The sequence below is a fragment of the Elgaria multicarinata genome, chromosome 6 (assembly GCF_023053635.1).
Source record: "Elgaria multicarinata webbii isolate HBS135686 ecotype San Diego chromosome 6, rElgMul1.1.pri, whole genome shotgun sequence".
NCBI lineage: Eukaryota > Metazoa > Chordata > Lepidosauria > Squamata > Anguidae > Elgaria > Elgaria multicarinata.
In genome coordinates, this window is record NC_086176.1 from 101584422 (window position 1) to 101611618 (window position 27197).

The 27197-nt window shown below is 39.3% G+C and overlaps 2 protein-coding genes across 4 annotated transcripts in view; both read left to right on the forward strand.

Annotated features, from left to right (window-relative positions):
* Positions 1 to 10094, forward strand: part of ZFR (zinc finger RNA binding protein) — a 40979-nt gene extending 30885 nt beyond the window's left edge. The window contains exons 16-20 of one of the 2 annotated variants that reach the window (XM_063128173.1): positions 4438 to 4535; positions 5354 to 5449; positions 7846 to 7957; positions 8096 to 8193; positions 8707 to 10094. In XM_063128173.1, the coding sequence (XP_062984243.1) occupies positions 4438 to 4535; positions 5354 to 5449; positions 7846 to 7957; positions 8096 to 8193; positions 8707 to 8886 (584 nt within the window). In that variant the 3' untranslated portion in view covers positions 8887 to 10094. Of the gene's footprint in view, positions 1 to 4437; positions 4536 to 5353; positions 5450 to 7845; positions 7958 to 8095; positions 8194 to 8706 lie in introns of those variants that run through there. The other variant, XM_063128174.1, reaches the window with a different exon arrangement.
* Positions 10095 to 16504: 6410 nt separating this feature from the next.
* MTMR12 (myotubularin related protein 12) overlaps positions 16505 to 27197 on the forward strand; it is a 39085-nt gene continuing 28392 nt past the window's right edge. The window contains exon 1 of one of the 2 annotated variants that reach the window (XM_063128175.1): positions 16505 to 16640. In XM_063128175.1, the coding sequence (XP_062984245.1) occupies positions 16569 to 16640 (72 nt within the window). In that variant the 5' untranslated portion in view covers positions 16505 to 16568. Of the gene's footprint in view, positions 16641 to 23151; positions 23240 to 27197 lie in introns of those variants that run through there. The other variant, XM_063128178.1, reaches the window with a different exon arrangement.

A 27197-nucleotide genomic window follows, 5' to 3' on the forward strand; every position in this document is an offset into this window, starting at 1 on the left:
ACTCCATTTCTTTGGAAAAGTAGATGTTCTATGGCAAGTACTTACAGGCTGATGATCAAGGAGGATTCCTTCCTAAAAGAAAAGAAAGTGCATCAGGCAATAACACTGTACGTTTGAAACTGGATCAGTCTTGCCATCATTTATATGGCTTTACTGCATATAATCTATAATTGTACAATTGATTTTCAAGTTCAAAGTGATTCTGACACTGCTTCGAGCAAGATGTGTATTTTTTTCCAGTTTTTTGAGGTTGTTTTTTGGTTTGGAGTGCAATACATGGAGCTCCTGGTGTTGATCGGAGTGTTTTAATTGAACAGTACACATGCAGTGTGTTATAGTTAAGAGAGGTAGCTGAGGTCAGTTAAAGTAGACGTTAGAACTCTTTAAAAAAATGTATTTATGACCTGTGCAATCCTACTTGTGCCAGCAGTGTTGCTTTAGGGTCTCTTCTGTAATTATTTGAAAGCTACAAATGTTTTTAAGCCAGCAAGCATGATAATTTAATGTTTGCAGTAAATTGGCTCTTTTTATGGGTCAGATAAAATGAACTTTTGTTTTCTTTCATCTTGTATGTGCAAAAACGTTTATTTTGACAGACACAGTGGTATTACTGGTTAGGAATCTAGCATGGAATGTAAGGCTGTATTAAAATTCTTGATAATGGGGGGAGAGAGAATGGGCGTGTGTATGTATGTACAGCCATAGAATGCATTTTCAGTATTATGCTTTTGGTAATTATTTAAGTATAATTATCCTGGAAGCAAGTTCAGTGTTAAAGAAAACAAAGCTTGGAGATTATCATACATAATATTTTCTTCCTGCTATTTAATGGTTTATATGCACTATATGCTTGAGTTTACATAATACCATTCACTTTTAAATTCTGATATAATCTAAATACCTTTGCTTACTTGCCATGAATTCAATTTATTTACTCAGCTTTACCAAAGAACAGAATCACATTTGTTTCTATGCTACTTGCAAAGATTTAGCCAAAATAAAGGAAACATTATTGATATAAAATCACACGCTACTTATTTTTATACATGAACTTAATGCTTTTTCACTGTGGCAAAACAAATTAATTTTGCTGTTGCTAGAGTATTTGAACTCCGGAAAATTTGTTCTCTGCCTTTAAAAGAAAACAAAACTCTTTTTTTGTCTGACCCAAACTAGAATTAGAGTTGCCATTCTAAGTTTGATTCACTTGCTAAGTATTACCTTGAGGGAAGCAGAGCTTTTATTTTGAATAATTTCCTCAAGACACTGAGCAGCTTAAAATGAATATGCAAAAACGTTTCCTTCTGAAATGTGTAAGTGGTGCTATTAATCTGCAAATTTGCAGTAAACAAGGCTTTATGAAGATCGTTGCTTATTTGCCGCAAAAAATGGTATGCTCTTACTGCAGCGCATAATGCTCGGTGTCTTAACATGGTTGATGGAATCTAGCTGGCTTTTGGAAGTTGAATTTAGGTGACAAGGAAGGCTTTGCTGGAAGAACCCAATTTTAAGTAAACGTACTTTCATTTTCCAATAGAGTTGAATGACATCTTAATCCTATATAATCCTATTCAGTTTCAAACTGAAGGGGAGGGGAGAGGAGGAGAAGGTAAACACAAAACTGTTAACCATGTAGGAATTTTGCTTTACAGTTTTGTGTATCTATCAGAAAATTTTACTGGATTTATTCTGGATATAATAGTGAAGATGCTCTAACCTGTGCTGTGGAATGTGTTTCTTCAGCAAAGTGTATCTCTGTGTTTATGTTTTTTTATCCTTAGCTTCTTAGCCCCGGTCCAAAGCCTTCTAACAGAGATAATTGAATCTGTCAGGGATTGCTGCCAAGACATCGGAAGGATTTTTGACCAAGGTTTTCTAAAGCTCAGTGTCACACCTGCCATATTTGAACAGAGGGGGTTTGGTTGCATAGTCCTAGCATTTACTGTTACTTTTGTGTTCTGTCTTTTTTTCTTGTCTTTGTCTCTCTCTTTCTCTAGAATTAAGCAGTGTTCACACTAGCTTTGAAATAGTTGACTGGGTAGTACTTAATTCACATCTGGAATTTAAAGAGCATGGCATACCTGTTAACTTTTTAATAATGAAATAGTGTGGACACAGCATGTCTTATGGAAGATTAACCCCTTATGTATAGAATGCAAGAAAAGTAACCTGTACTTCAAAAAACCAGTTGAAGCTAATAGGGTGTTCGGCTATTTATTTATTTATTTATTTAGGACTAGTCTTTAAGGGGTTAATCCACTTGGAGTCTTAAAACAGATGCAAAAATCCACAAACAGGAAACCTTCTTTAATGGATATCCAGCCCAGATGTCTTCCCAATTTCTATAGCTGCTTTGGCATCTTCTGATGGCTTCAAGTTTCAAAGTTGTTTCATAATGGATACAATCTATCTCCCACTGAGGTCAATTGCAAAACTCTCATTAATTTTAATGGAGCTAGATCACACCCATAGTCTTACTTGTTACTTATATATGGGTCGCTTTTGATCATTGCTTCTATTTCTTTTTAAATTAGTGCTTTGAAATGCAAATATTTAGTACTGTTATTGTAAAAAAAATATTCAAGACTTCCGTTTAGAGAAACTGGAGTCATTAAAACTATTTGTATGCAAGTATTTTCATGAGAGTATAAATAGTTGGTATGAGACATGAGAACTTTTTTCTCTCAAGCTATTTTAAATAGAATAAATTATCATTGTTTTGTCAGTATTCATTGATATAAACTTTAAATGCTTCAATTATAAAATCATACTGCCGACTTTGGCCTCAGTTGACCCTTTCCCCTTTAAATTTCACTCTCCTTTCCCCTGATATAATATCATCTTTCACTTGCTTTTAAATCTCTAACTTGTGTGACTCATTCTTTACTCTGCTATGTTGGTATAGCCCGTTAAAGTCACCATGTAAAAAATGACATAAATCCCATTGGTAAAATCTTTGTATAAGACTCATAAATGCCACTGGTAAAATATTCATATAAGCAAGAACAAGCACATTTCCTATGAGAGGTGAACAATTTAAATATAACATTCTGATGTAATTGAAATGTTCTGTACACAGATCAAGTGTGACATAAATTAAGGCTTGATGTACCCTTTTGACCTGCTTCTCTTCATGTATACTTTGATGGCTTATTTTCAAGCCTGATCTATTAATTTCTTGGCTTATGTTCTTTTTCTAGTTGCTGTGTTTCATGAGTCTTTGATTTGCTGTTACTAGTATGTTGGCTTACATTAGATCACATTTTAATGTTCAGTCCCGTCTGCTGAATAATCCAGACAAAATCTGATTGCATTATTCCTCATGGCACATTAAACATTTATTGTAACAGCAAATTTATTTTGGCAGAAAATTAAAAACTAGCTAGAAAAAAACTTTAATGATAATCAGCAGTTATAGAATCAGAGGCAGTTAAATCAATCAGTTGTAAAAGTTATAGCTGCCCTAAATATAGGCACAATCATTGTAATTGACAAAATCCTTGTTTAGAAAATCTGAATTTACCAAATGCAGTGTTTTTCTTTCTATCACACTGCTGTTGCTTCTACTCTTTATGGCTTTGGTTTTCCTCTATAACTTCTCTTATTAAGACCTCTCTTTCCAGCTTTCTCTTGGTATTCTTTTGGATGAAATTGGGATGGATATACATGGCATGTACCTTGATGCAATAGGAGCCTACGGAGTTTTAAGAAATATGAAAATATATAGATGGGCTTGACTTGAAATTTTACACAGTATTTCACATTCCTTCAGACTCCATAAATTCAAAATAATCTGGATTGTTTCTAGAAATATATTTTTACCTTGCCTTAACGTAAGGTAGTGCTCAGTAAGAATTTGACCCATTAACTAGGACTATGTCTGAGGTAGCGTGTGGCCATTTTAAGTTGTCCCAACAAACATATAGAGCACAATCCACTGGGAAATTCTTCTGCACAAATTTCATTAAAATGAATGGGTGCTGAATACAAATGCCCATTTATTTCAGTGGGACTTGCACAGGAAAACTTCACTATAGATTTTGCTCACAGTTTGTTGTAACTTCTGCTTCATTCAAGTGGATTTTTGTGTTCCTTCTGTCTTGTGTTTCCTGTGCTGGTGCACTGTGTCCAACCATTCTTCCTTCAACATTTTAATTTTAGGGGGAAATTCATTTTTCCAGAGGATGTTTTTCACAAATAGTTCGGCATAAAAATAAGATTAAGAGCTAACCTTGTATTATGCTCTTGATTGTCTTTCATATTGGGCTCAATGACCTCATACAGCTTAAGGGATATTGCTGACAACACTAATATGTTGGAGACAGGGTTTGCAATATAAATGGCATGTGTGACATGGAAGCTATTTTAAGGAAGTGTCTTGCTCACCTGGTCAAACACCCATTCCTCACTGCATTTTGCCAATTCAATCCATTTTAGATGTAACCTCGGGTATGGTGAAAGACCCACCGGACGTCTTGGACAGGCAAAAATGCCTTGACGCTCTGGCTGCTCTACGCCACGCTAAGTGGTTCCAGGTTCGGAACATCATTTTACTTCCTTCTTGTAGCCTTATGAGAGAGAGTAGTTCAGTTGTTCAGTTGGATGTTAAACTATGTGGAAAAAAGGTTGCCCATAGTAAATATATATGTACACATATATAAAATTAAATGACTAGGGGGGAAATTAATTAATCTTGGAAGATTTGTATAGAAGAACTGCTTTATGCAGTTCTTGCCAATTTGACATCAACTTGTTTTCTGGACATTGAGATAGCGAAGTTAAAAGTTTGACTCGCTTTGGGGGAATCGTATGTTTTGTATTTGTAATGTATTCCATAAGGCTGCAGATTAACTTTGCTTTAAATAACAGAATGTGTGTTTAAAGCTTTGTGTTTTTAGATGTAAGACTTTTACCCTTTATTTCTTTAAGCTCATAAAGTGTAGGGAATGAAAGGTGAGAAACTATTTGGTTCAGTGACTTTGCACTCCAGCAAAGGCACAGCAAAGAGACCAAACAGATTCCCAATAGCCTTTCAATCTCTCTACTTGTTAGCTCTTCACTTTTGTATTTCTATTTTAGGAAGATAATTGTCTTTGCTGTTACAAATGAACTATAGGTCGAAGTGTGCAGGAATTCAAGGGATATTAGTCTTGTATAACCTGTGCACCTTGACTTGTTAAGTTACTAACCTTGGCATAAAATGCTTCTGTAAATGGCAGCTCCTGGAATGTTTTCAAGTGCTTGTTTCTTTTCTGTGTCTGAGCTTCCATTGAACAGTGGCGTTTTAGCTCTAAAAGGCCTCTTTTTCTATTGGTGCTGGGATTGATTAACTTGATTTTGTATTGCTCTCAAGGCTAGAGCTAATGGTCTGCAGTCCTGTGTCATTATCATACGTATTCTTCGTGATCTCTGTCAGCGAGTTCCCACTTGGACTGACTTTCCAAGCTGGGTAAGTAATGCTTTTAAAGCCACAACCATATTGTTACTAATGAAATAATAGATTTCCAATGCTGTATTTTCTCCAAATGCACTCCTCCATATTAACGTAATTTACTTAGTTTCTTTGAATTTGTTAATTTGTTTCAGAAGTGACAGTATCAATAACAATAGGACAAAGGAAAACATTTCTTAAATGTTTTCTCTAAAGAATTATACCTGTAGGAGTGAGAGAAAGAAAGATTCTGTACTAAAGGACCTCAGGATTGTCTTCTTATAATTATGCATGAAATGTCCTGGAATATCCCTGCAACTCTGGGAATTTGTGACCTAATTAAGCAGCTACTATGTAATGTTAAAAAGTATGAGACAGTGGCTTGGATCCAAAGAGCCCCTTGAGCTTGTACAATGGCAGGGGTTATCTCTGATTTCTGCCAATCCCCTGTACTGGGATTGGAGGGTCCTCCAACTTCAGCAGCTTTTTGGAAGCACAAGCGACTATAGTGGAAGGAAAGCCCCAGCATACACACGGAACTCCAAAGTTACGTTAGTAAAATGTGGAAAAGCGTTGTACACAACACTATTTGTTACTTACATAACTTTATGTTTTCAGTAAGCGTAGTTTTGACGTCTAAAGTATTAGGGCAAAATAAGTTAATTTTTTTAGTATGTTACAAATTTGCAATGGGGTGAGAAAAAAGACAGCTATGCAAAAGGCATGAAACAGGTCCAGCATAACTTTTAAAGTTGCTTCCAATAAGGATGTGTTTTTTCATACTTCTTGCTCATCAGTGAGGTCCACCCCAACATCTGTCATAAGAGATGTGTCTATGTAATGTTTGCCATTCTGATCTTGATTTCTATCATGTAGGCATCAGGGTGTGACACTATAGTGCAGAATTCAAAGGGCCTCATGCTAGAGAAGCCCTATGAAGTGAAAGGGGCTGTTGCTATATCCAAAACTGGTAATGGTACTTCACCATAATCCAAGAGTGTTGTCTAATAAACTCACATCAATAGAAGAGCTACTGTCAGTGGAAAGAGGAGGGGGTGATTTATCTTTCCCCTTTCAGCCCCCCATGTACCCTCAAAAATCTTCTCTGGAGGATTAGGAGTCAATTTAAGGGGGAGAGCTTGCAGGGGGAAAAGAGCAGGGGAAACTCCTTATTGCGAGAGCAGAAGTCCACTTATGTGCTGTTGGGTTTCACCCCAAGTATAGGAAACATCCCAAATAGCTATTATTCATTATAAACCATGTATTTTAAATTTCTAACATGATCTGTCCTTCATAGTGTTGGACAGGCTCCACAAAATTCGCTGAGGTCAGCATTGTCTCTAAAGTAGAACACAGCTTTCTGGAAATTGCAGGCTCTTCATCATACGCGATATATATATATATAAAAAGTACATGCTAGGTGGCCATTATTTATGGTTACCACTGACTCCATCCCACCCCCCAAATCTTCTGGTGTGTACAGAGGACTCCAAAGAGCAGAGCTGAGTCACTTATTTCACAGTGGGATTGCACCCAGTATGAGGTGAGGGACCTCTTCCAGTGTACAGAAAACTTCTTGGATGGGAATGGCTCTCCCCTTTTGTGCTAGGCAGCCAAGGACAGGTGGTCACTATAAAAAGATTTGGGCCATCTGTCAAACACATTTGTGGATCCCTGATTACAGAATTTCCTTGGTTTTCTTAAAGTGTGTGTTCACTTTGGCCTAGATACTAATTTCTTGTGAGTGGAACTCAGCTCACATGACGCTTAAGGAGGGAGACAGTTTTTGCTAATTTTCCCTACACCTCCCCCCGCCCAATCTTTTATGAGAGGCTGGAGGACCCCTCCAGCATGAGAGGTAGCACTGAGGGCTGCTGGGGGAAGGGGGGAATAAAAGAAAATTGCCAGTCTCCCTTCCACCAGCAGAAACCTCCAGTAGATCATAGTAACTTCCATGAATGCAGGGAGCCCTTCTGTTCACAGGATCCAAGCCTTTTTATTCCAATTTCTTGTAGTATAATGCTCCTCAGAATTTTATGCAGCATGATCCCATTTTCATGCACCAGATTTCAGCCTTTGTTTATTTTTGTTGTTCATTTATAGGCTGAGTACATTTTGTGGAGTGAAAAAAATCTAGGATCTATTGTGGTGTCTATTGAGATAAACATGGCAGTATGAATGAATACAGGAATGTGAATATTGTCCATGTGGTTTGGCTTTCTGCGTATGTTAACAATTCGTGTATTAGTTTAAGTTTAGTTAATTATTTTTTTCTGAAGCTTTGGCTATGTTACGAGACCACCAGACACCATAAAATTCTTTTGTATTACCTTCCAGCTCTTGGTGGAAACCTACATTTCATGTTTTAAATGTGTAGATTGTGACTTATTTTTGCTTCTCCTTGTTTTATTTAGGCAATGGAGTTATTAGTAGAGAAGGCAATTAGTAGTGCTACTGGACCACAAAGTCCTGGGGATGCCTTAAGAAGAGTGTTTGAGTGTATATCTTCAGGAATTATCCTTAAAGGCAAGTTGACAACACATGAAATTCATAGGTTGTTAAACTGTAACGTTTGTATACTTCAGACATACTTTTCTTGCATTGTAAAAGTTATAAAATAATATCTATATGAAATTAGTAAAATGTTTGTGCTGCTTGTTATAGGAGGTCCTGGCCTTCTTGACCCTTGTGAAAAAGATCCTTTCGATACACTTGCTTTAATGACAGATCAGCAACGAGAAGATATTACCTCAAGCGCACAGGTGATTAAAAGTTCTAATAAAATAATGAAATGTTGTGAATATCTGATACAGGAATAATGAAGATACACAGGCTTAAACAGCTGAGCTGAAAAGTGAATATCTTGCCTAGAGACTATAGTATTTCATACTCCTTTTGAAGTAGAGGGAAAGTGTCCCAGGTTTTTTTGCCAACTTTATATCTTATTTATTTTATAAATTATAGCTTTTCAGTTAAAAAAAAAACCAGAATACTTGAAAAAGTAGGAAATGCCACTCTTAGGTTTCTAAGAAAATATTACTGACTACACTATTAAAAACAAATAAATTAGAGGATGTTCTATGCAAAGGGACCTATTTGCTTCATTATGAAACTATTCAGAGAACTTTTAGAAACTACATCATTAATTAAATTGTGGCACAATTTTCTGAAAAAAAATTATGTGAGCTTTCAGTAATTAAAATTAATAGGTATCTATTGGAAGCTGAAATGTAATAATTCTGATGTTTTCTTTCCCCTCCTCTTCTTGCTACCAGTTTGCATTGAGACTTCTTGCATTCCGTCAAATTCATAAAGTTTTAGGAATGGATCCTTTGCCTCAGATGAACCAGCGCTTCAGTATCCACAACAATCGTAAAAGGAGAAGGGACAGTGATGGAGTTGATGGATTTGAAGCAGAGGGTAAAAAAGATAAGAAGGACTATGATAACTTCTAAAAAAGAAGTGCATATATTCAGTGTTAATGATGATTTGTCAGATTTTTTTTCTTAATGTCTGTCTAAAAACATCCCCCAAAGGTAGAAAAATTACTTTTGTGTGGCATTCACACAGACGAATTATGGTGGAAAGAGATTAAAAATGAAAACTGTATTCTGATTTATTTGTTTTAGCCCACCCTCATTGTTTGTGTTCTAACATATAACTCTTGTTTTCTGTTCTTTACGTTAACTGGTACACTGTGTACTTAAATTGTACTGTATTTAATACAGAGTTATGTGCTTCAGTTGCTTTATGTACTTTACTATTCTACTTAGAATTTTTAGTTACCTTTAACACAAGCTGTAAGTTGTTTTGCATTAGAATTGGTAAATACAGATCCTCCTTCGCTTAATATTTTATAGCAGAACCCTTTTTTGTAAAGTGGGGCTGCAGGATTATTTCTCTTAAATGTGAAGTGTTAACACACACTTATCCTGCTATTTAAGTGCTTTCAATTAAATGTTTCTGCCAATTTCATGGCATTTGTCTCTCTAGTGATATAATGGTGTAATTAAGACAGATTTGTGTTACTCTAATCAGGTTTGTTGTTAGTTACGCATTAGGAATATAAATGCTAAACGTATACAGTATGGACTTGCACCAATTTTAGCAATTGCATAATTGATCAAAAATTGCATGACTTTGTTTTTAATAGAAGGGCTTTTAAGAAGTATTGTTTTAGTTTTCATGCCTAGGTCTTTAATTGACTTTGACATAGCAAGGCCAAAAAATAACTTTCTGAAATTTTGCTGAATATGTAAGCAAGGGCATTTTCTCCATTTGGACAGAGTTGGCTAATTGTTTTCAGAAAGTTTTATCGGTATGGCACTAATGCCATTAGCTCTTACTTAAAATAATTGTTTGCCATATCATTGCCTGTGAGATTGCCCTTTTCGCTGTTTCTGTACAAAATTATTAACAGATTTTCTTTTAAGTCTAAAACCTGAAGGTAGATAACAATATTCCTGATAAATTGAAGGCTATAAAAGAAAATTGCAGAAAATTATTTATGGCCATAGTGTATGCTTATGTCTCCTTCAAACAGCTAAATAGTATAGCAGTGGTGTAATTCAGGTCTACATCTGGCTGTTGATGTATGCTCTGGTACACAGGTGTGATTTGTTACAGCACTACAGTTGAATACACAAATAAAGACTAAAATCTAGTAAGTGACTTAATGTTAATTGTACACCAGGGACATGTTACATTTATATACCGCCCCATAGCCGAAGCTCTCTGGGAGGTTTACATACACCTCATTCAATGTGAGTGGCTTATGCTAGTTTTCAGTGCATGGATTTAACAATGTCATGCTCCTAAACTTGCTTGAGAAATAGAAAATTGCAGCTCAGATTAACTTCTTTAAAATTAGTTTGAGCTTTCCTGGCCCAATTTATCCGAGACTGCCAAGCTCTGGCCCAATTCTTTACATAAATTTGTTTTGATAGTTGCTAATCCTCCAAACTGTGTTTGTTCTTAAATTTATTGCATTCAGAAAGGGTGATATCCTGTGTCATGCTGGCAGAAGGGAATTTGCAGAAGCTGACTTCCCTGCCACCAGAGCTGCTGCCCCATTTCACAGAGGGTCAGGGGCCTTCCTGAATGGGGTGCATAATGGCACAGGGAGTCCCAAAAACTCATGTGGAGGCAACTATCATGAGCAGAGCTTCTGCTTGGTCTGATTTTCATGGTTGCCCTCCTTACAATCCAGGCAGACAAGTGACTCAATCTAATGACTGCCATATTCCAAGAACTCTGTGTTGGATGCAGCTATTTACTTCGTTTACATATTTTGATAAATGCCTTCAAAGGTCTCTCACATTAATTTATATGAATAAGATGATTGGAAAAGAGTTCAAAATTTTTCTCTATTTAATTCCCCCCCACACACAACTCTTACTTCCATATAACTATTTTTATATAGCCATACCATTGCCCGAACATTTTCCTTCATTCTCTACCCAAATGTCTTATCTGGTCTGCTACATGTTTAAAGGCGGGGAAAGGGGTTAGTATTGCAGAGGTATTTGAGGGGGGTCACCAAGTTTTTCATCAGCTGCATGGAACTTCCTGTGCTGATCTGGTATCAGTTGTGTGAACTGTAAGATTAGTATGGTCTGGCATTGTATAAATCTGTATTGTGAGGGTTAGAAACTTTGGAACTGAAATCCCAGTCCCCCAAAGCAGAGTGATGTGAAAGCACCCATGATTACATTAATTTTGTTGCTGATAGAAAATTGATTGATGGGGAGCCCAGAAAATATGAAGTTGAAATGCCTGTTTCTAGAAAGAATCCTTCAAGACATGGATGTGCATACCTCCCATGGATTTAACTCCACATCCAGTTTGCAATATGCCTCTAGCAGTAGCCTTCGAGATGCACTTGCCCTATCGAACTTGGGGGCAGGCAGCTCCAGGTAATGAAACACACAGATCAAGCTATGCTGCAGCGTCCGCCCATGATCCCCCAAAAGGTCAGATGAACCATTTTCTAGGATGGGATCTGGCTGTTGGCTATGGTGAGGTGAAGGTAGTTACTATATGCAGTCATGGGGTATTTGAGGTTTTATCTATGCATCCTAATGCATGTAAACACAAACACACACAGTGATTGGGAGAATTGTACCCTTAGGGACTTGGAGAAAGGGCCCGTTTCCATGACGTCTTAGGCGTAACCTGTTAGTTCTTATTCCCAATCAAAACAAAGTTTATATATATGTTCATATTTACCCTTTTTAGCTTTTGCCTCTGGGGTTTCTCCCCGAATAGTTTCTCCCAATGTCAAATTTAGCTTATAAACTTTTGGGGGGGCAAAGATTTGTATTTTTGCTTATATTATGCTGTAAACCCGTATCCCCATGTATGTAGACAACCTGTTCCCAGCCTGGAGAGAAAGTGCTGTTGAAACATGCTCTTGATATATTATACTGTGCCACTGTCCATCTTATTCTGCTAGTGTGGCTGAAGAAATCTATATAATCTACTAATGGAAACAGCATTCTGCTATATTCAAACAGTCTGATCCACAAGTAAATTAAGTGAATATAGTTCTTAAATACAGATACAGAGAAGTTTAACTGGGCTGTGATGGAGCCAGGCTTATCTTCTGACAGGTTTGGAATAAGACTTCACAGACACATTCCTAGGGACCATCATTCTGGTTGGATGGATGCACACAAAGGGAAGTTACCCTTCAAGGTAATAGATGAAGACAGCTGCCTAGAAAACACTCAAAATGTGTTGTAGGATAAGTTGAACACAGAATATGGAGTTGGGACCTCTACAGTACTCTGCCCTTTATGACTAGAAGAAATTAAGCTGTAGTCCTAATAACCCTTATTTGAAAGTAAGTCCCATTCAACATAGGCAGATGTCTGAATAAATAGGAATAGGCTTAAATGGCAAATCTGTGCACACTTAACATGAAAGTCTGGTTGAACAAAGTGAGATTTTCCTCAAAAATCAGGCACAAGATTGGGTTGAAAATGTTTCAAAGTAGGGAAATAATGCATATTACTGAAATTGATTATATTTAAGCTTTGCCTTTCCACTTTAAAAGTGCTTGAGGTGATATCCAATAAAAATACCAAATACAGACAAGATGGGTTACTTGGATGGGTTTCTTCTTAATGTTTAGACTGCTTTATTGCAGCCGTTTGCCTCAATCAGTGCAAAGCAAATAAATTAAAATGAACAAAACTGAAGATTTGGAATAACTGAAAATATCAGAAGGCTTAAAAATACACAAACGCTGTCAAAAAACCAAAGAAAATGTTTTATGAGTCCCATTCTTCAGGACACACTAGCCTATATACACATCAACTTCGTGGATTCCATGAACTGCTCCACAATGTCTTTATGTGGAAGATTTATTTATTCAAACTATTTTTATGTCACTCCTCAGCCAAAACGGCTCCCATATTGGCTTGTATATAATCAAGTTACCAAGACCTAACAAGCCTGAAGCGTTAAAAACCTAAAAAGGCATGACAAACAAGGAAAAGGGAATGGGGAAGAAAGAGAGGCTGGGAAAGTATTTTAGCAGGGCCTACTTTCCCTCTCATCTCTGTCAGTATGGCCTGCTGGATGGCTGCTGGTGGTGATAGTTGAGGGAGGAGGAGCCTTCATGAGGAAGGCCTTTGGCTGGTGAAAGAGCCCTGCTCTCCTCCTCATCTCCCTTAATCTCTTGCAGGAAATAATATGAGTCTTTTGTTCATGCATTTTAATTGTGCGTGCAAGTTGTTGAGTTTTTCTTTGCACAATATTTGGATTACTTTATTTATTTATTTTATTACATTTATATACCGCCCCCCAGCCGAAGCTCTCTGGGCGGTTTACAACAATTAAAAATAGTAAACATTAAAAGTATACAAAATTTAGGTCAGAACTTTAGGCCAGAATTCTGAATTATTTTTTAACTATAAGAGGATACAAACGCTGTCATACCAATTAGGATTCCCTTGGCAAACTAAGCAATAATTAAGTCATAAGTACACTGTTCCCAAATTCCAGTATAATTAGAGAGCATGGTTTTCACTTTGATGTAACACTTCTGCTAGGAAATTTTCTCTTTCCAGTTAACAACACCGAGCTGTTTTCGTAATCCAGCTACAGGAAGCTGTTTCCCTTGCCTTACTCAGCTACTTTCAGGCATAATGGCTGCTTTCCAGGAAGCCAAAGGCTAGATGTAGCCTACAGTTTACAAAGCAACACTAAGGCTCTACAGCTTTCAACCAAGCGCCAAAAAGCAGGGAAATTGGGAGTTTAGTCTCACAAGCTTTAATGCCACATCCTTCCTAAAGAGGCAGAAAGTGCAAGTAAAATTCTCATTCTCTTCAAGCAGATAAATCATGACAGGATGGAGAATATGATATGCAGAGGTGACTGCGGTCGTGGAAAACTGATGACGAACAACTTAGGGCTACCTACTTCCTTTTTAGAGCATCTTCTCATGTTGAGAGTTGCAACTCATCTGATGGGCACTAGGTTAGGGAACACTGTTTTAGAGCAAGGGGAGGCAGAATGTAGACCTCCAGATGTTTTAAAGTTCAACTCATAAAAGCCCGTACCAGCATGGGCAGTGATGAGGAATGATGGGAGTTGATGTCCAAAACTCAGAATAGATCTATTTTCTGCCCACATCTGTTCCAATATTAAGGTATGTGATCCATCAAGGAACTGCAAAGTGTAAAAAATGCCTTTCCAAAATCAGCTGGGCAGTCTTGTTAACATCTTATCAGCCGTGCAGAACCTCATTCAGTCCAAGGACTGAATTACATTTCTGAGAAATATTTGGAGGGCTGCATTCCAGTGATGGGTGGGGCCAAAGGCAAATGGAGCATTGCCAAAAATACCAGCATTTTAAATAGGGTGACCATATTTTGGAAACCAAAAAGGAGGACAACATGGTCGCCCCAAGGGGGCGTGTCCAGCACCAAGGGGGCGTGCCCACCCAAACATAGCCTTGGTCACATGTCTGATTTTACAGCACACATTTAAGACAAATCTGTTCTACATAACATCTTAATGTTAAAATCACTGAAATAAAGAACAAGTGAGAGATTCAATGTATCTAAAATTAACTTCACTCACTCCTACTTTTGTAGGTTTTGCTGTACTTTGAAGCTTTTGCTACACTCTGTGTGTTACATTCTCCCCTTCCCTCAAATATCTTTTCTGACTGTATCTTCACTCATTGCAAGCTGCTGTTGTTGTTAACAGGGTTTGCTACTGGCCCCAGATCTGTTTCAAATTTGGTATGGCTAAAGCTCTACCTAAATCCTATCATGGTACAAAGTTTCATCTCTTTATCTTTAAAAATGACTATTTTAAAAATAATAATTTTAAAACCTCAATTTTTAAAAAATTCCTAAAAAGTCAATGGATGAACGGATCTGTTTCAAATTTGGTGTGACTAAAGCCCTGTGCCAAGTTTCATGTCTTTATCTTAAAAAATGACAGCGTTATAAGCATTTTTGTTAATTCCCATTAGAGCTGCTCTTTGAAAAATCCGGATTTCCCCTCCTGGATTTGCCATCAAAAACCCGGGCAAATCTGGTCATATGGTCACCCTATTTTAAAGTTTAAAATATTTGAAAGCCAGTTAAGGTAGTAGTTAAGAATGTTGGACTAGGGACTCAGGAGAACTGGGTTCTAGTCCCCACTTGGTCATAAAGCTCACTTGGGGGACTTTGGGTCAGACACCCACTCTCAGCGTAACCACAGCCACTGTAGGGTGGCTGTGAGGATAAAATGGAAAGATGGACTATAAAAGCCACCTAGGGTTCCTTGCATGAGGGGGAAAGGATATCAATCTAACAATACATTTTAAAAAATTCCAGTAATTAAGCCTTCAGAGAAGTATTTCAACCTTTTAGAATGGGAAAAATGCACAAAAGTCAGGGTGGTCAGAAGGTCTATGCCATCTAGGCAACCCTGGAAGCCAGATTTGGCCTCATAGCCTGAGGCTTTCCACCGCCCCTGTCATAGGTAATAGAGGAGGACTATGTACTTGTAAACCTGTCCTTTTTTTCTATTCTGGCTACTCTCAACTTATGTTTTAGCATTTTATTATATGCATCCTGCCACATCCTGTCGATCCAAACCCATTTAGCCATCTCCAACCTCCCCACTGTCAGCAGCATTCTGATTAGATCCTTATGAAGCAGAGATTTATTGTAGCCCTCTAAATATTGGTAGCAAGGCCACCTCCCCACAAAAGCTGAGTCCGAACAGCCCTATACTGGCATGAAACGTGCCAGTATAGTTCTGGCACGTGTTCCCAGAACTTGGCTACCAATAGATGGACAATGCAGCCAAATAGGAACTAATAACCCTCACTTCATTTAGGTTATTGAGAAATGATTGGCAGCTGCGTTAACGTAGGTAGCAGTAGAAGCCGGTGGGTCCGATTTCAGTGGGGCTTGTGAATCCATTCTAGGTTTCAGTCAGAACCAACCAGAACTCAAAAGGAACTATCCGAGGTGTGGAACCCCAATCCCAAAATAGGTTCATCACACTGAACCTATTAGAGTTATGGCTCGTTTTGACTGAAACCCAGAATGGAGTCACAGCCCCACCAAAATCGGAGCCACCCGCCGCCACTGGTAAATGCAGCCTACCACCTAAATTTCCCAGGAAAGAAAAAGCGCTCTCCTTTTAAGCCGACGATCGGTGACGCACAAAGGTTTTCGTTCGCTGATTGGAGAACGAAATTGTCAATTGAGGTTCTGGTTCCGAGGCAGTGACTGGTTCCCTCGATGTGCCCCACCCTCTCCCTGAAAACCAACCGCACGATGGGCCAAACCGCCCACGACCATTCCCTGAAAAGAGGCTGGGTGGTTGGGCGGGGCGCTGTTTTGATTGACGGCGCGCTAGCCCAATGGCGGGATCGGCGGCTAGGAGGCGTTTCCCCAGAAATAGACGTGTAGGGAGAGCTGGGGGGGGCAGAGTCGCATGGAAGGCCAGGACGAGGCTGGTGGCTGTGATGGGAGGGATTAACTACGTGAGACGGAGCAGGGCGGTGTTGCAGCAGGAGGCGGACGACGAAGCGGAGTCCTCCTGGGAGGAGCTGCAGTCGCCGCCCCCCGGCTCCGGCTCGAGCCGGGGCAGCGCCGCCGGGACTTCGTGGGAGGGAGCGATGTTGGGCGCCGGGGGCGGCGCGGGGGCCAAGCCCTCCAAGCCCTCCTTCGTCTCCTACATCAGCCCTGAGGTGAGGCGGAGGAAGGGAGGCGGTTGGCAGTTGGAGTGAGGTGAAAGTGGGCGCGAGGGCGCGGCGCGCGTGAGGGAAGAGCGCGAGGGCGGGGGGGGGAGGGGAGCGCGAGCGCGACTTCTGCAGGTAGGCAGGGAAGGCAGGGAGCGGCGGAGGTGGAAGTCGAGGCTGGCTTCCGTTCAAGGTTGGCTCCCGATTTACGACGTCTCAAAGGAGTTCCTGCCCCTCACGAGTAAACTGTCATGGTTTGGTTAATGAGTCGGTCTTGTTTTAATGCTTTGATGTGTGTCCCTTGCTGACTTTCGTTAGCCCCACCCCACCCCTTGGGGAGGGGTCTACCCTGAAAGGGCGGCGCTACCAGCCAATTCATTTTAATTAAATAAAAAAGTAAACTTGTTGTCGCGGTTGGTGTATTTCCTGGGAAGGAAGAATGGTGTCCCTGTGTGCGAGATTCAGGGTTGTACCCAGTGTTAGCCTAACTTAATTCCCATTAATTTCAATAGGTTTGCTGGACTAATATTGGATGCAGCCCAAAGTCCATGGTGTGTCTTGAGTGTTACCAATATGTGCTTTTGGGGTTGTGAGAAGGGCAGGGCAGGACAGGGAGGGAAGGGTGGGGCGCTCAGAAAGAATACTGAAAAAGAATTTGTATAGATTATATAGCGCCCTCGACGTGCTCGGTGCTTCAGAGTACAACAGGACAGGTCCCTGCCCTGAGAAGCTTACAGTGTGAAACTTGATGCAGGAGAGGAAGAGGAGGCAGAGGCAAGCTGGGGAAGAATTAATGAGGAAGAGTTGTGTTTGTTATTATTAATATCAGAAAGAAAATAGTACAAAACTGTGAATAAAACTAAATGCATAACTAGCAATATTTGAAACATCATAGTTTGTGGTGGCATATGACATTCCCACTCTTGAATAGTCAGAGAAGTAGATGTTTTGTTTTGCAACAAAAGCAAGCCGTTGTGTAGTAGTACTTTCATCATATATCTGATGAAGTGGACTGTACTCCATGAAAGTTTATGCCATAATTTGTTTGTCTTTAAGGTGCTACAAGGCTCTTTGTGTTTACTCTCAAAACAAACTGCTGTGCAGAATAAGGGATTATAAAAAATTGCTGGAGATTAATGAATTCCTCCCTGCTTGCAGTGCCATTTTACGTACTTAATAGAAACTGATCTTCATACCGTAGCTGCAGTAAAGCCCATGTAGCACAGTCCTGTGGCTCTGTACTGGGAAGTACCGGACTTCCTTCCACGGATATGTGCACTGGGCTTTAGTCCACACATAGTGCCTTGATAAATTTGTTCTGGTGGTATGGAAAGTGATTGGGTGCTATCTGTAATGTTCCATGTTAAAAATATGACAATGCTGATTTCCTTAGGATGAAAATGAGTTGGTGCTGCCATAATCTGACAGCTTTAAAAATTTCAAAATAATATGTGTTGCATTCTCAGAATTGGCCAAAGTGTGTGAGGGCGGTACTTAATTTCTGTGAAGTTGTGTGACTGGATCCTGCATGGGATACCCTGTCTTTTGCCTGTTAGGGAACCTCTCTTGCCCTCTAGCTACTAAATTGTGTGTGGAAGCAGGCTAAAGTACTTTGTAGTGAAGGAAAGGACCTTGATAATGCTCAAAATATATTTTATGTGTTTAATATATGTGGCTACTTTAAAACTAAAAAGCCTCTCAAGATAGTTTTCAACAATCAATAAAATATCAGTAATATAAAATTTCAAAACAAAAATATAGTTTATAGTGTTGCTATGATACGTCGAATATTAGTGGAGCTGGAGCAAAGGTTGAATTTTACAAGCACACGCTTTGTGGGAGAGCTGTACTGCCTTTGTTCAGAGATAATGCTTAGGATTTGCTTTCACTGCAATACTGTCTTCAGTTGCATCTTTTTTTAAAGTGAATTGCAGCCATTAATTTATGTATATCAGGGGTCTTCTACAGAATGCCCAGGGGCATCACTGCACCTGCAAAGCCAGGCTGAGGCACCCAACATACTATCCCTCTCATCTGCAAGCAGGGTGGATTCGATTTAAATCAATTTGATTTAAATCACTACTCAGAAAGAATTGATTTAATCATGTTCAGAGGAGGGCAACCAGGATGATCAGGGGTCTGGAAACAAAGCCCTATGAAGAGACTGAAAGAACTGGGCATGTTTAGCCTGGAGAAGAGAAGATTGAGGGGAGACATGATAGCACTCTTCAAATACTTAAAAGGTTGTCACACAGAGGAAGGCCAGGATTTCTTCTCAATCCTCCCAGAGTGCAGGACACGGAATAAAGGGCTCAAGTTAAAGGAAGCCAGATTCCAGCTGGACATCAGGAAAAACTTCCTGACTGTTAGAGCAGTACAACAATGAAATCAATTACCTAGGGAGGTATCAAAAAAGTACTGATTTGGTTATACTATTAGAAACACATCATAGGTAGATAATTATGAAATTATTGCGAGGTGAACTATCTCCAATTTAATAGGTTAATCTTTCATATTTGGGCAACTTTTCTGCTATACTTCATTGAAAGGAGAAAAATAATCTTACAGAAACCTCTGGAAGAGCATGACATTGTGAATGGATTAATGGAATTCATTTACCAAAAAATTTAAACAGCCTTATGCTACATAGTTAAAAACTAATCCTTATTTCATGATGAATAATCTTTAGACTATAATGTATCTTAAATAGAAAACTATCTTTAGATAGATTTTTCCTCAAAAAGCATTTTATTTAAAAAAAACCCAATTTAAATCAAAAAATAAAAATCCGATTTAAATAAAAAAAAATTCCGAAGAGGTTCGTTTTTTGATACCAAGAACTGCAGTTAGAGACCATGGATGCTCTGCATTTTGAGTGGCTACAGGGCCTCCAATATGTGTTTCCTCCCCTTTTTATATTGGCAGGGTCACTTTGCTAGATTTGTATGACGGGGCAGAGATGGCAGTGATATTTGCACGTTGGTCTACGAGGCTCTGGTTTTCAGACTTGATAGACCTCTGTATAAGCCCGCCCTGGAAACTTCCAATCCAGCCAGATCAGATATCTCAAGACCTGATTCTTAACCTGGACCCGATGCTGCACCTGGAGGTTGGGAGGGGGGGAACTCTTAGAGAAGGGGTTTTGGAAAAAGTGGTGAGTATTATTCTGGTATCTTGCAGATCTTCCACAGCAAACATATCAGTTATGATGTGGGAAGTGTTCTGAAGATGGTGCAAAGGTCAGCAAATGCTTTCAGAGCAGGTTAGAATTCCTGATATGCCCATTTTTTCTTTCAGCTAGCTCGAGCAAGGGACTTCCACCAACAATTCTGAGGAGGCAGGTGGTAGTCATAGATAGTGTCCTTAAGACATGTTAGAAGATGTCTGTTTCCAGTCATCCACAACTCAAACACTTCCTCTGATGTTCTGCCCTCTGAAGTTCTGCCCTTCTCTCTCCATCTGTGATCCATAGGTTTCTATCATGGAATTGTCCATTGGTGCTGGAAGCTTTCCATTCCTGTTAAGGAACTCACCTGGAAAGTCACCTTCCTTGGGGCACTGACTTCTGCTGCAAGAGTATAGGATCTAGGCGCACTGCTAGTTCAAGAAGTGCTCTGCTTTTTTCTAACAAACTGACTAGTGTTGAAACTGGACCCATTGCACATATCTAAGGTTATTATCTCTACACTTCACCAAGTTCAAGGATGGTGTTGTGTGATTTTTTTTGTCCATGACCATTTTCTAAGGCAGCAGCACAGGCTTCATTTGCATAGAACACTCTGTATATACATTAGGCGCACACAGGACACAAGGCGTTCAGAAGCTCATATTCTCTTTTTAAAAAAGGAGATCTGAGACAGAAAGCCACCATTAGCTGATAGGTTTGTGAGTGCATCATATCTGCATTCTTGGCGTAATCAAATGCCACCCAAAGGTATAACATTCGGTTAGTTTTTTTAGAACATCAGCAGCACTCCTGACAAACATGTCTTGAGAAGAGATTTGAAGGGTAGCAACATAAGTGTTCCATGTTCATCTTCCAATACAAAATAGACAAGTTTGCTTCCATGGAAGCATTGTTTAGATGTAGAATCCTACATAAGTATTGTAGCATATGCAGTCCAGCTCACCCATAAAAGGACACTGCTTTGGGACATCCCTTTCCTTCCAGCATGGAAAGTTGAATTTACCCATGAAGTGGTGTTCTGGTCAGTGAGGGATGGAGCTGGCAGCACTACCATATTGTAGTTCTGCATACAACATTGTATGTGGTTTTGGTCTGAAGATGAGTGTGTTTTCACGTTCTTGCGGTAGCCCTCTAAAGCTAGCTAGAGGACTCCACTCTGATGTTTATCTCCTTATGGTTGGTTAATTTAGTTAAAAGATCTTTTCCAAGTTCTTTCTGTAAGCTAAAGCAAGAGTGGTGACTGAGAGGGGTTCCTCCTCTTCCAGGTGGATGAAAGTCTGATCTAATTCATAGAATCATAGAATAGCAGAGTTGGAAGGGGCCTACAAGGCCATCGAGTCCAACCCCCTGCTAAGTGCAGGAATCCACCCTAAAGCATCCCTGACAGATGGTTGTCCAGCTGCCTCTTGAAGGCCTCTAGTGTGGGAGCGCCCACAACCTCCCTAGGTAACTGATTCCACCGTCGCACTGCTCTAACAGTTAGGAAGTTTTTCCTGATGTCCAGCCGGAATCTGACTTCCTTTAACTTGAGCCCGTTATTCCGTGTCCTGCACTCTGGGAGAATCGAGAAGAGATCCTGGCCCTCCTCTGTGTGACAACCTTTTAAGTATTTGAAGAGTGCTATCATGTCTCCCCTCAATCTTCTCTTCTCCAGGCTAAACATGCCCAGTTCTTTCAGTCACTCTTCATAGGGCTTTGTTTCTAGACCTCTGATCATCCTGGTTGCCCTCTTCTGAACACGCTCCAGCTTGTCTGCGTCCTTCTTGAATTGTGGAGCCCAGAACTGGACACAATACTCTAGATGAGGCCTAACCAGGGCCGAATAGAGAGGAACCAGTACCTCACGTGATTTGGAAGCTATACTTCTATTAATGCAGCCCAAAATAACATTTGCCTTTCTTGCAGCCATATCGCACTGTTGGCTCATATTCAGCTTGTGATCTACAACAATTCCAAGATCTTTCTCGTTTGTAGTATTGCTGAGCCAAGTGTCCCCCATCTTGTAACTGTGCATTTGGTTTCTATTCCCTAAATGTAGAACTTGGCATTTATCCCTATTAAATTTCTTTCTGTTGTTTTCAGCCCAGCACTCCAGCCTATCCAGATCACTTTGAAGTTTGTTTCTGTCTTCCAGGGTATTAGCTATCCCACCCAATTTTGTGTCATCTGCAAATTTGATCAGCGTTCCCTGCACCTCCTTGTCCAAATCATTAATAAAAATGTTGAAGAGCACTGGGCCCAGGACTGAGCCTTGCGGCACCCCACTCGTTGCCTCTCCCCAGTTTGAGAAGGTTCCATTGATAAGTACTCTTTGAGTCCGATTCTGTAGCCAACTGTGGATCCACCTAATAGTTGTTCCATCTAGCCCACTTTTAGCTAGTTTGTTAATCAGAATGTCATGTGGTACTTTGTCAAAAGCTTTGCTGAAGTCAAGATATATGACATCCACAGCATTCCCACAGTCCACAAGGGAGGTTATCCTATCAAAAAATGAGATCAAATTAGTCTGACAAGATTTGTTCCTGACAAATCCATGTTGGCTTCTAGTAATCACTGCATTGATTTCAAGGTGTTTACAAACTGACTTCTTTATAATCTGCTCCAGAATTTTCCCAGGGATGGATGTCAGACTGACTGGTCTGTAGTTCCCAGGTTCCTCCTTTTTGCCCTTTTTGAAGATAGGGACAACGTTAGCCCTCCTCCAGTCGTCCGGCACCTCACCCGTCTTCCATGATTTTGCAAAGATAATAGACAAAGGTTCTGAGAGTTCTTCCGCTAGCTCCTTCATTACTCTTGGATGCAGTTCATCAGGCCCTGGAGATTTAAACTCATTCAAGGAAATTAGGTGTTCTTTGACCATTTGTTTATCAATCTCAAACTGCAATCCTGCCCCCTCAACTTCTGCTTCACTTTTTCCAGGGGGGTCATAGACCCGCTTTTGGGAGAAGACCGAGGCAAAGTAGGAATTGAGCACTTCAGCCTTTTGTTTGTCGTCTGTTATCAATTTGCCATCCTCATTAAGCAGTTGAACCACCATTTCTTTCCTCTGTCTTTTACTACTCACGTATCTGAAGAAAGCCTTTTTATTGCTTTTAGCATCCCTCGCTAATCTCAGCTCATTCACAGCTTTAGCCTTCCTGACGCCATTTCGGCACTTCTGCGCCACTTGTCTGTCCTCTTCTTTTGTAGCCTGGCCTTCCTTCCACTTCCTATATGTATCCCTTTTTTGTTTTCAGGTCATCTCTAAGCTTTTTGTGGAGCCACATTGGTTTCCTCTGTTGTCTTCTATCTTTTCTCCTTGTTGGAATTGTTTGTAACTGTGCCTTTAAAATTTCATTTTTTTGGTCTTGCCTTCCACAGAAGTGGGAGCTAACCCTTTCCTGCTTGCTCTATCCCTTACTGACTAGAACACCACTTCACAGTAAGTCCAATTTTCTGATTTAGATCCTTCTCAATGCTTTCATTGGCTTGGGGGAAGGGATCAAGTGTGAGTAATGTAGGCTGGAAAGCAGCTGAATACAGGAACTGGGATGAGGAAAGGCAGGAAGCCAAGAGGCCCTTAACGAAGAATTATTGTATTGGGTAACTTTGAGATTCTAGAGTTGGGAATAAGACAGGAAATTCGATTAAATGGAAATGGTGGAAAGAGTGGATTTGGCTGAGAGTAGAGGATATAGGTTTAGTGGGAAGCAAGATAAATTTCTCCATGTGTAGCTTACCCTTTGAAGGGAGAACTGAAATTGTTCAGAATGTATCAGGCTGCCTGATCAGTTGAGCAGGGAGGAAGTGGATCTGCTAGACAATTTTTTTTTAGGTACAATAAAATAAGGGGGCAGTGGTTAGTAGGAAAGTTGTGCCTCTGCACACTCAGGGAGATTTTGTGGTGGGTGTTTGAGTTAATGTTAAGACAATCCTGGATGTCTTGGGTCCCAGATGTGACAGGTGGAAGAAGTCGCTGTTTTCTTTCTTCGCATACGCTGTTGCTGTTTTCTTTCTTCGCATATGCTTACTTTATTTGGAATTGGACAGCTTTCATGAAAACTTCACTATTTTCCTGAATATTTTATTTAGAATATGCAAAGCTCGTCTGTAAATTCTTCAGTAGAAATCCTTGGTTTCTGCAATAAAGAAATACAACCTTTGGGGGTGATAGTACTATTGGGTCTAACTTTATTGAAGACCTTGAAAGAAACTACTTTTGAAAATAGGTACTCTGCTTTCTTTTGACTCAGCCAGAAAGCATAAACAAAGCTTTGCTTGTTGAAGCATACTTGACAAAGAAGTGATACTTGAACTTGCCCTTCGGGCCAGCTCCATACTGGTTCTACTTGTTTTTTAGTTTCATTCTGCTTTATTAATTGAAGAACATTAAAAAATGACTTTAACATCCCAAATTATTGTTTAATGTAAAAACAAACAAACTCCAGCACCAGTATTCTTTAGTGAATACTAAAGAATTTAGTATTCTTTATACTGTTAGTTTTACCCTACCCTGTGCCTGCTTACCCTACCCTGTGTCTGTTTGCATTCTCTTCCCCTCCTTATTGTTTTACTATGATTTTATTAGATTGTAAGCCTATGCGGCAGAGTCTTGCTATTTACTGTTTTACTCTGTACAGCACCATGTACATTGATGGTGCTATATAAATAAATAATAATAATAATAATAATAATAATAATAATGGAAATTTCATGTTAATTTTTAGTAGAACAAAGAACATTTAGCAAAACATATTTAGATGGAGGAACCAGATATCTAGTGCCATGTCTTTATCACAGAAATAATTTGCCCAAACCTTACCGTAAAGCTCGGGTGAGATGAAGATTACTCTGGGGTAACACTATTATGTCCAGCTTTCTGTGTAGTGTGCAGGGAATTCCAGAGTAAAATTTTGTTCATTAAAATGGAAGCAAGGTGGTGCTTAGGGAAAACCCAGGGATTAGAATGTTGTCAAACAGCTCTTGCTTGGAACACCTTTGTGTTAATCTCCACCTGAGCTAACTGTGGAATTGTGAAGCAAATAAAGTAACTCCATAAACTTCGGAGTTACTTCCTCCTAGGAGTTCAGGTGGTATGTGTCTCTGCTTCCCATTTATTTTCATAACAACCATATGGAGATATTGGACAAAGAGAAATTGACTGGTTCATAGTTGAACAGAGATCTGTACCCGGATTTCCTTGCCCAAAGTGCAACACAGAGAAACTTGCCCTATGTAATTTTTGGGTAACTTTGCAAAGCGAACTTGCTTTGTTGTGCTGATTAATTGTTACTTTTACTGGAGTGTTCTTGGTCTGGCTAAATTTCAGTTTTGAGTGCTGATGTACAGTTGGCCTGTTGTATAATAATCATTAAGAGATGAGTTATGCTGTATGATTGCATGCTCGCACTCCTGAGTACAGATTCTTTCTACCCTTCTACTTAAGGTTTTAATCATTAAAAGGAATGATGTCACCAGGGTCACTTGATTTAAAACCAGCTTCAAAAGACAGTTTCAAATCCTAGTTAAGATGAAGGCCTGGTTGGCATTTACAATAGTTAATAGTGGATGGCAGGAAATGTTTGGTCAGTTTTGCATTCCATATCCTTTTACTTGTTTCTAGTTGGCAAAGAACTGGCTAACTATTTACTATGGTAAAATTAGTTTTTTGTGTTGTATCCTGTCATCTTTAAAAGAAAATTGAAGTGTAGTAACTTCAGGGAATTGCATTTTCTCTGGAGTAGATACTGTTAAGGTTAAACTGTCACTTATTTTCCCACAATATGCAACTCACTGGTATGCAAAGTTCAGTGTTGACAGCATCTATATTTGGCTGATTTCCTGTTGGCTCATATCTGGACAATTGTCAAGGGATTTTTTGTGCAATGCACAAAAATGTTTCTAAAACCAGCTAAGTCTTTCCTCAAAAGTAAGGAGCAACTGATGATGCAGGCAGATACTGACTCCAGCATATGTTGAGCTTAACTATCTATACAAGATATAAATCCAACTTTCTGGTAGTGTATGTCATATCATCAGGTTATATCATCAGGTCAAATCTGTCCAAATGATACTGAACAATTGCTTGTTCTAAAAATCTCCAAAGTGGTGGAAACAATATTATCAATGTGTGAACCAGTACCTACTAGCTTTAGTTAATCATGCTGAGTAAAAAGTAACTTGCTGTTGATTTTAATATGTAGATTAGATTGTGGATTTTGTATTAAAATGCTTCCTTGCGCACAAACCACATGGGCGCATATGGAAAATATGTATGTCTGAGAGGGAAAATTTAGCGTTCTGGACTGTGTCTTCGCACAGGGATTTTTTAAAATTGGGGAGCTCCTTCCATTTGCAGTCTGAAAAGTATAGCTCAGAGGACATGGCACTTTGTGTATTTTCCCCACTGATTAAAATACATGAGAATAGCACAGACTTAAATAAAGGGAACATGGTATGCAGGTGCATATAGCTCAGTTATCCTTTGTTATATTTATCATTAAGAGTATTTCCTTCCAAAAGATAAAAGATTTTAATGCTTTACTAGTATAAACATCAGCTAAAATGTGATTATAGACAAACATACTTCTGGAAAGTACACACTTGCTTTTTGCAATTACGCATTTCAATTGCTATGCAACTTTCCTTATTTCAACAGGTCAACACGGAGTCGCTTTAGCTGTAGCATCCTGTTTTCTACGGAACCTTAATTACTAACTCAGCTTTTAGTTCAGAGCTCAGCACAATATTAGAGATTTAATTGTGTTTCCAAATGACATTTAATTTTCAAGCTAGGTTCTATTAATAGCATTCAAAATATCTACCGTTTGGTGTTGATGCAGTATTCAAATTCTTGCCTTTAATTGTGTGTGTGTTTTAACACAAGACACATGTGAATTTAACACAAGACACATGTGAGGCCTTCAAGAGGCAGCTGGACAACCATCTGTCAGGGATGCTTTAGGGTGGATTCCTGCATTGAGCAGGGAGTTGGACTCGATGGCCTTGTAGGCCCTTTCCAACTCTGCTATTCTATGATTCAATGATTTGCCCTAGTAAGTTTTCTAAACTACTTGAATGGCAGAATTGTTGCTAGTAAGATTACTCTGGACTACTCCATACATGTTTGGTTCCAGAACTTAGCTGGGCTGATTTTTCCTCAGCCAAAACTTACCTGGGAATGAGCAGTTGTTGTCTTCAGTGTCTGTCATGACTTTACACTTGGGCAGATCCTGCTTTGTGAATATCCAGAACCCCTTTTCTCACTATGGATGCCTCTCCTAGTTTACGTTGTTTGTTTGCCAACTTGCTATTTGTTATAGTAATGCAAATGTTATGTTATAAGATAAGTGGCTGGGTAGGGATTGAGATTTATTAATTTTTGAATATTGCAGAAGAAA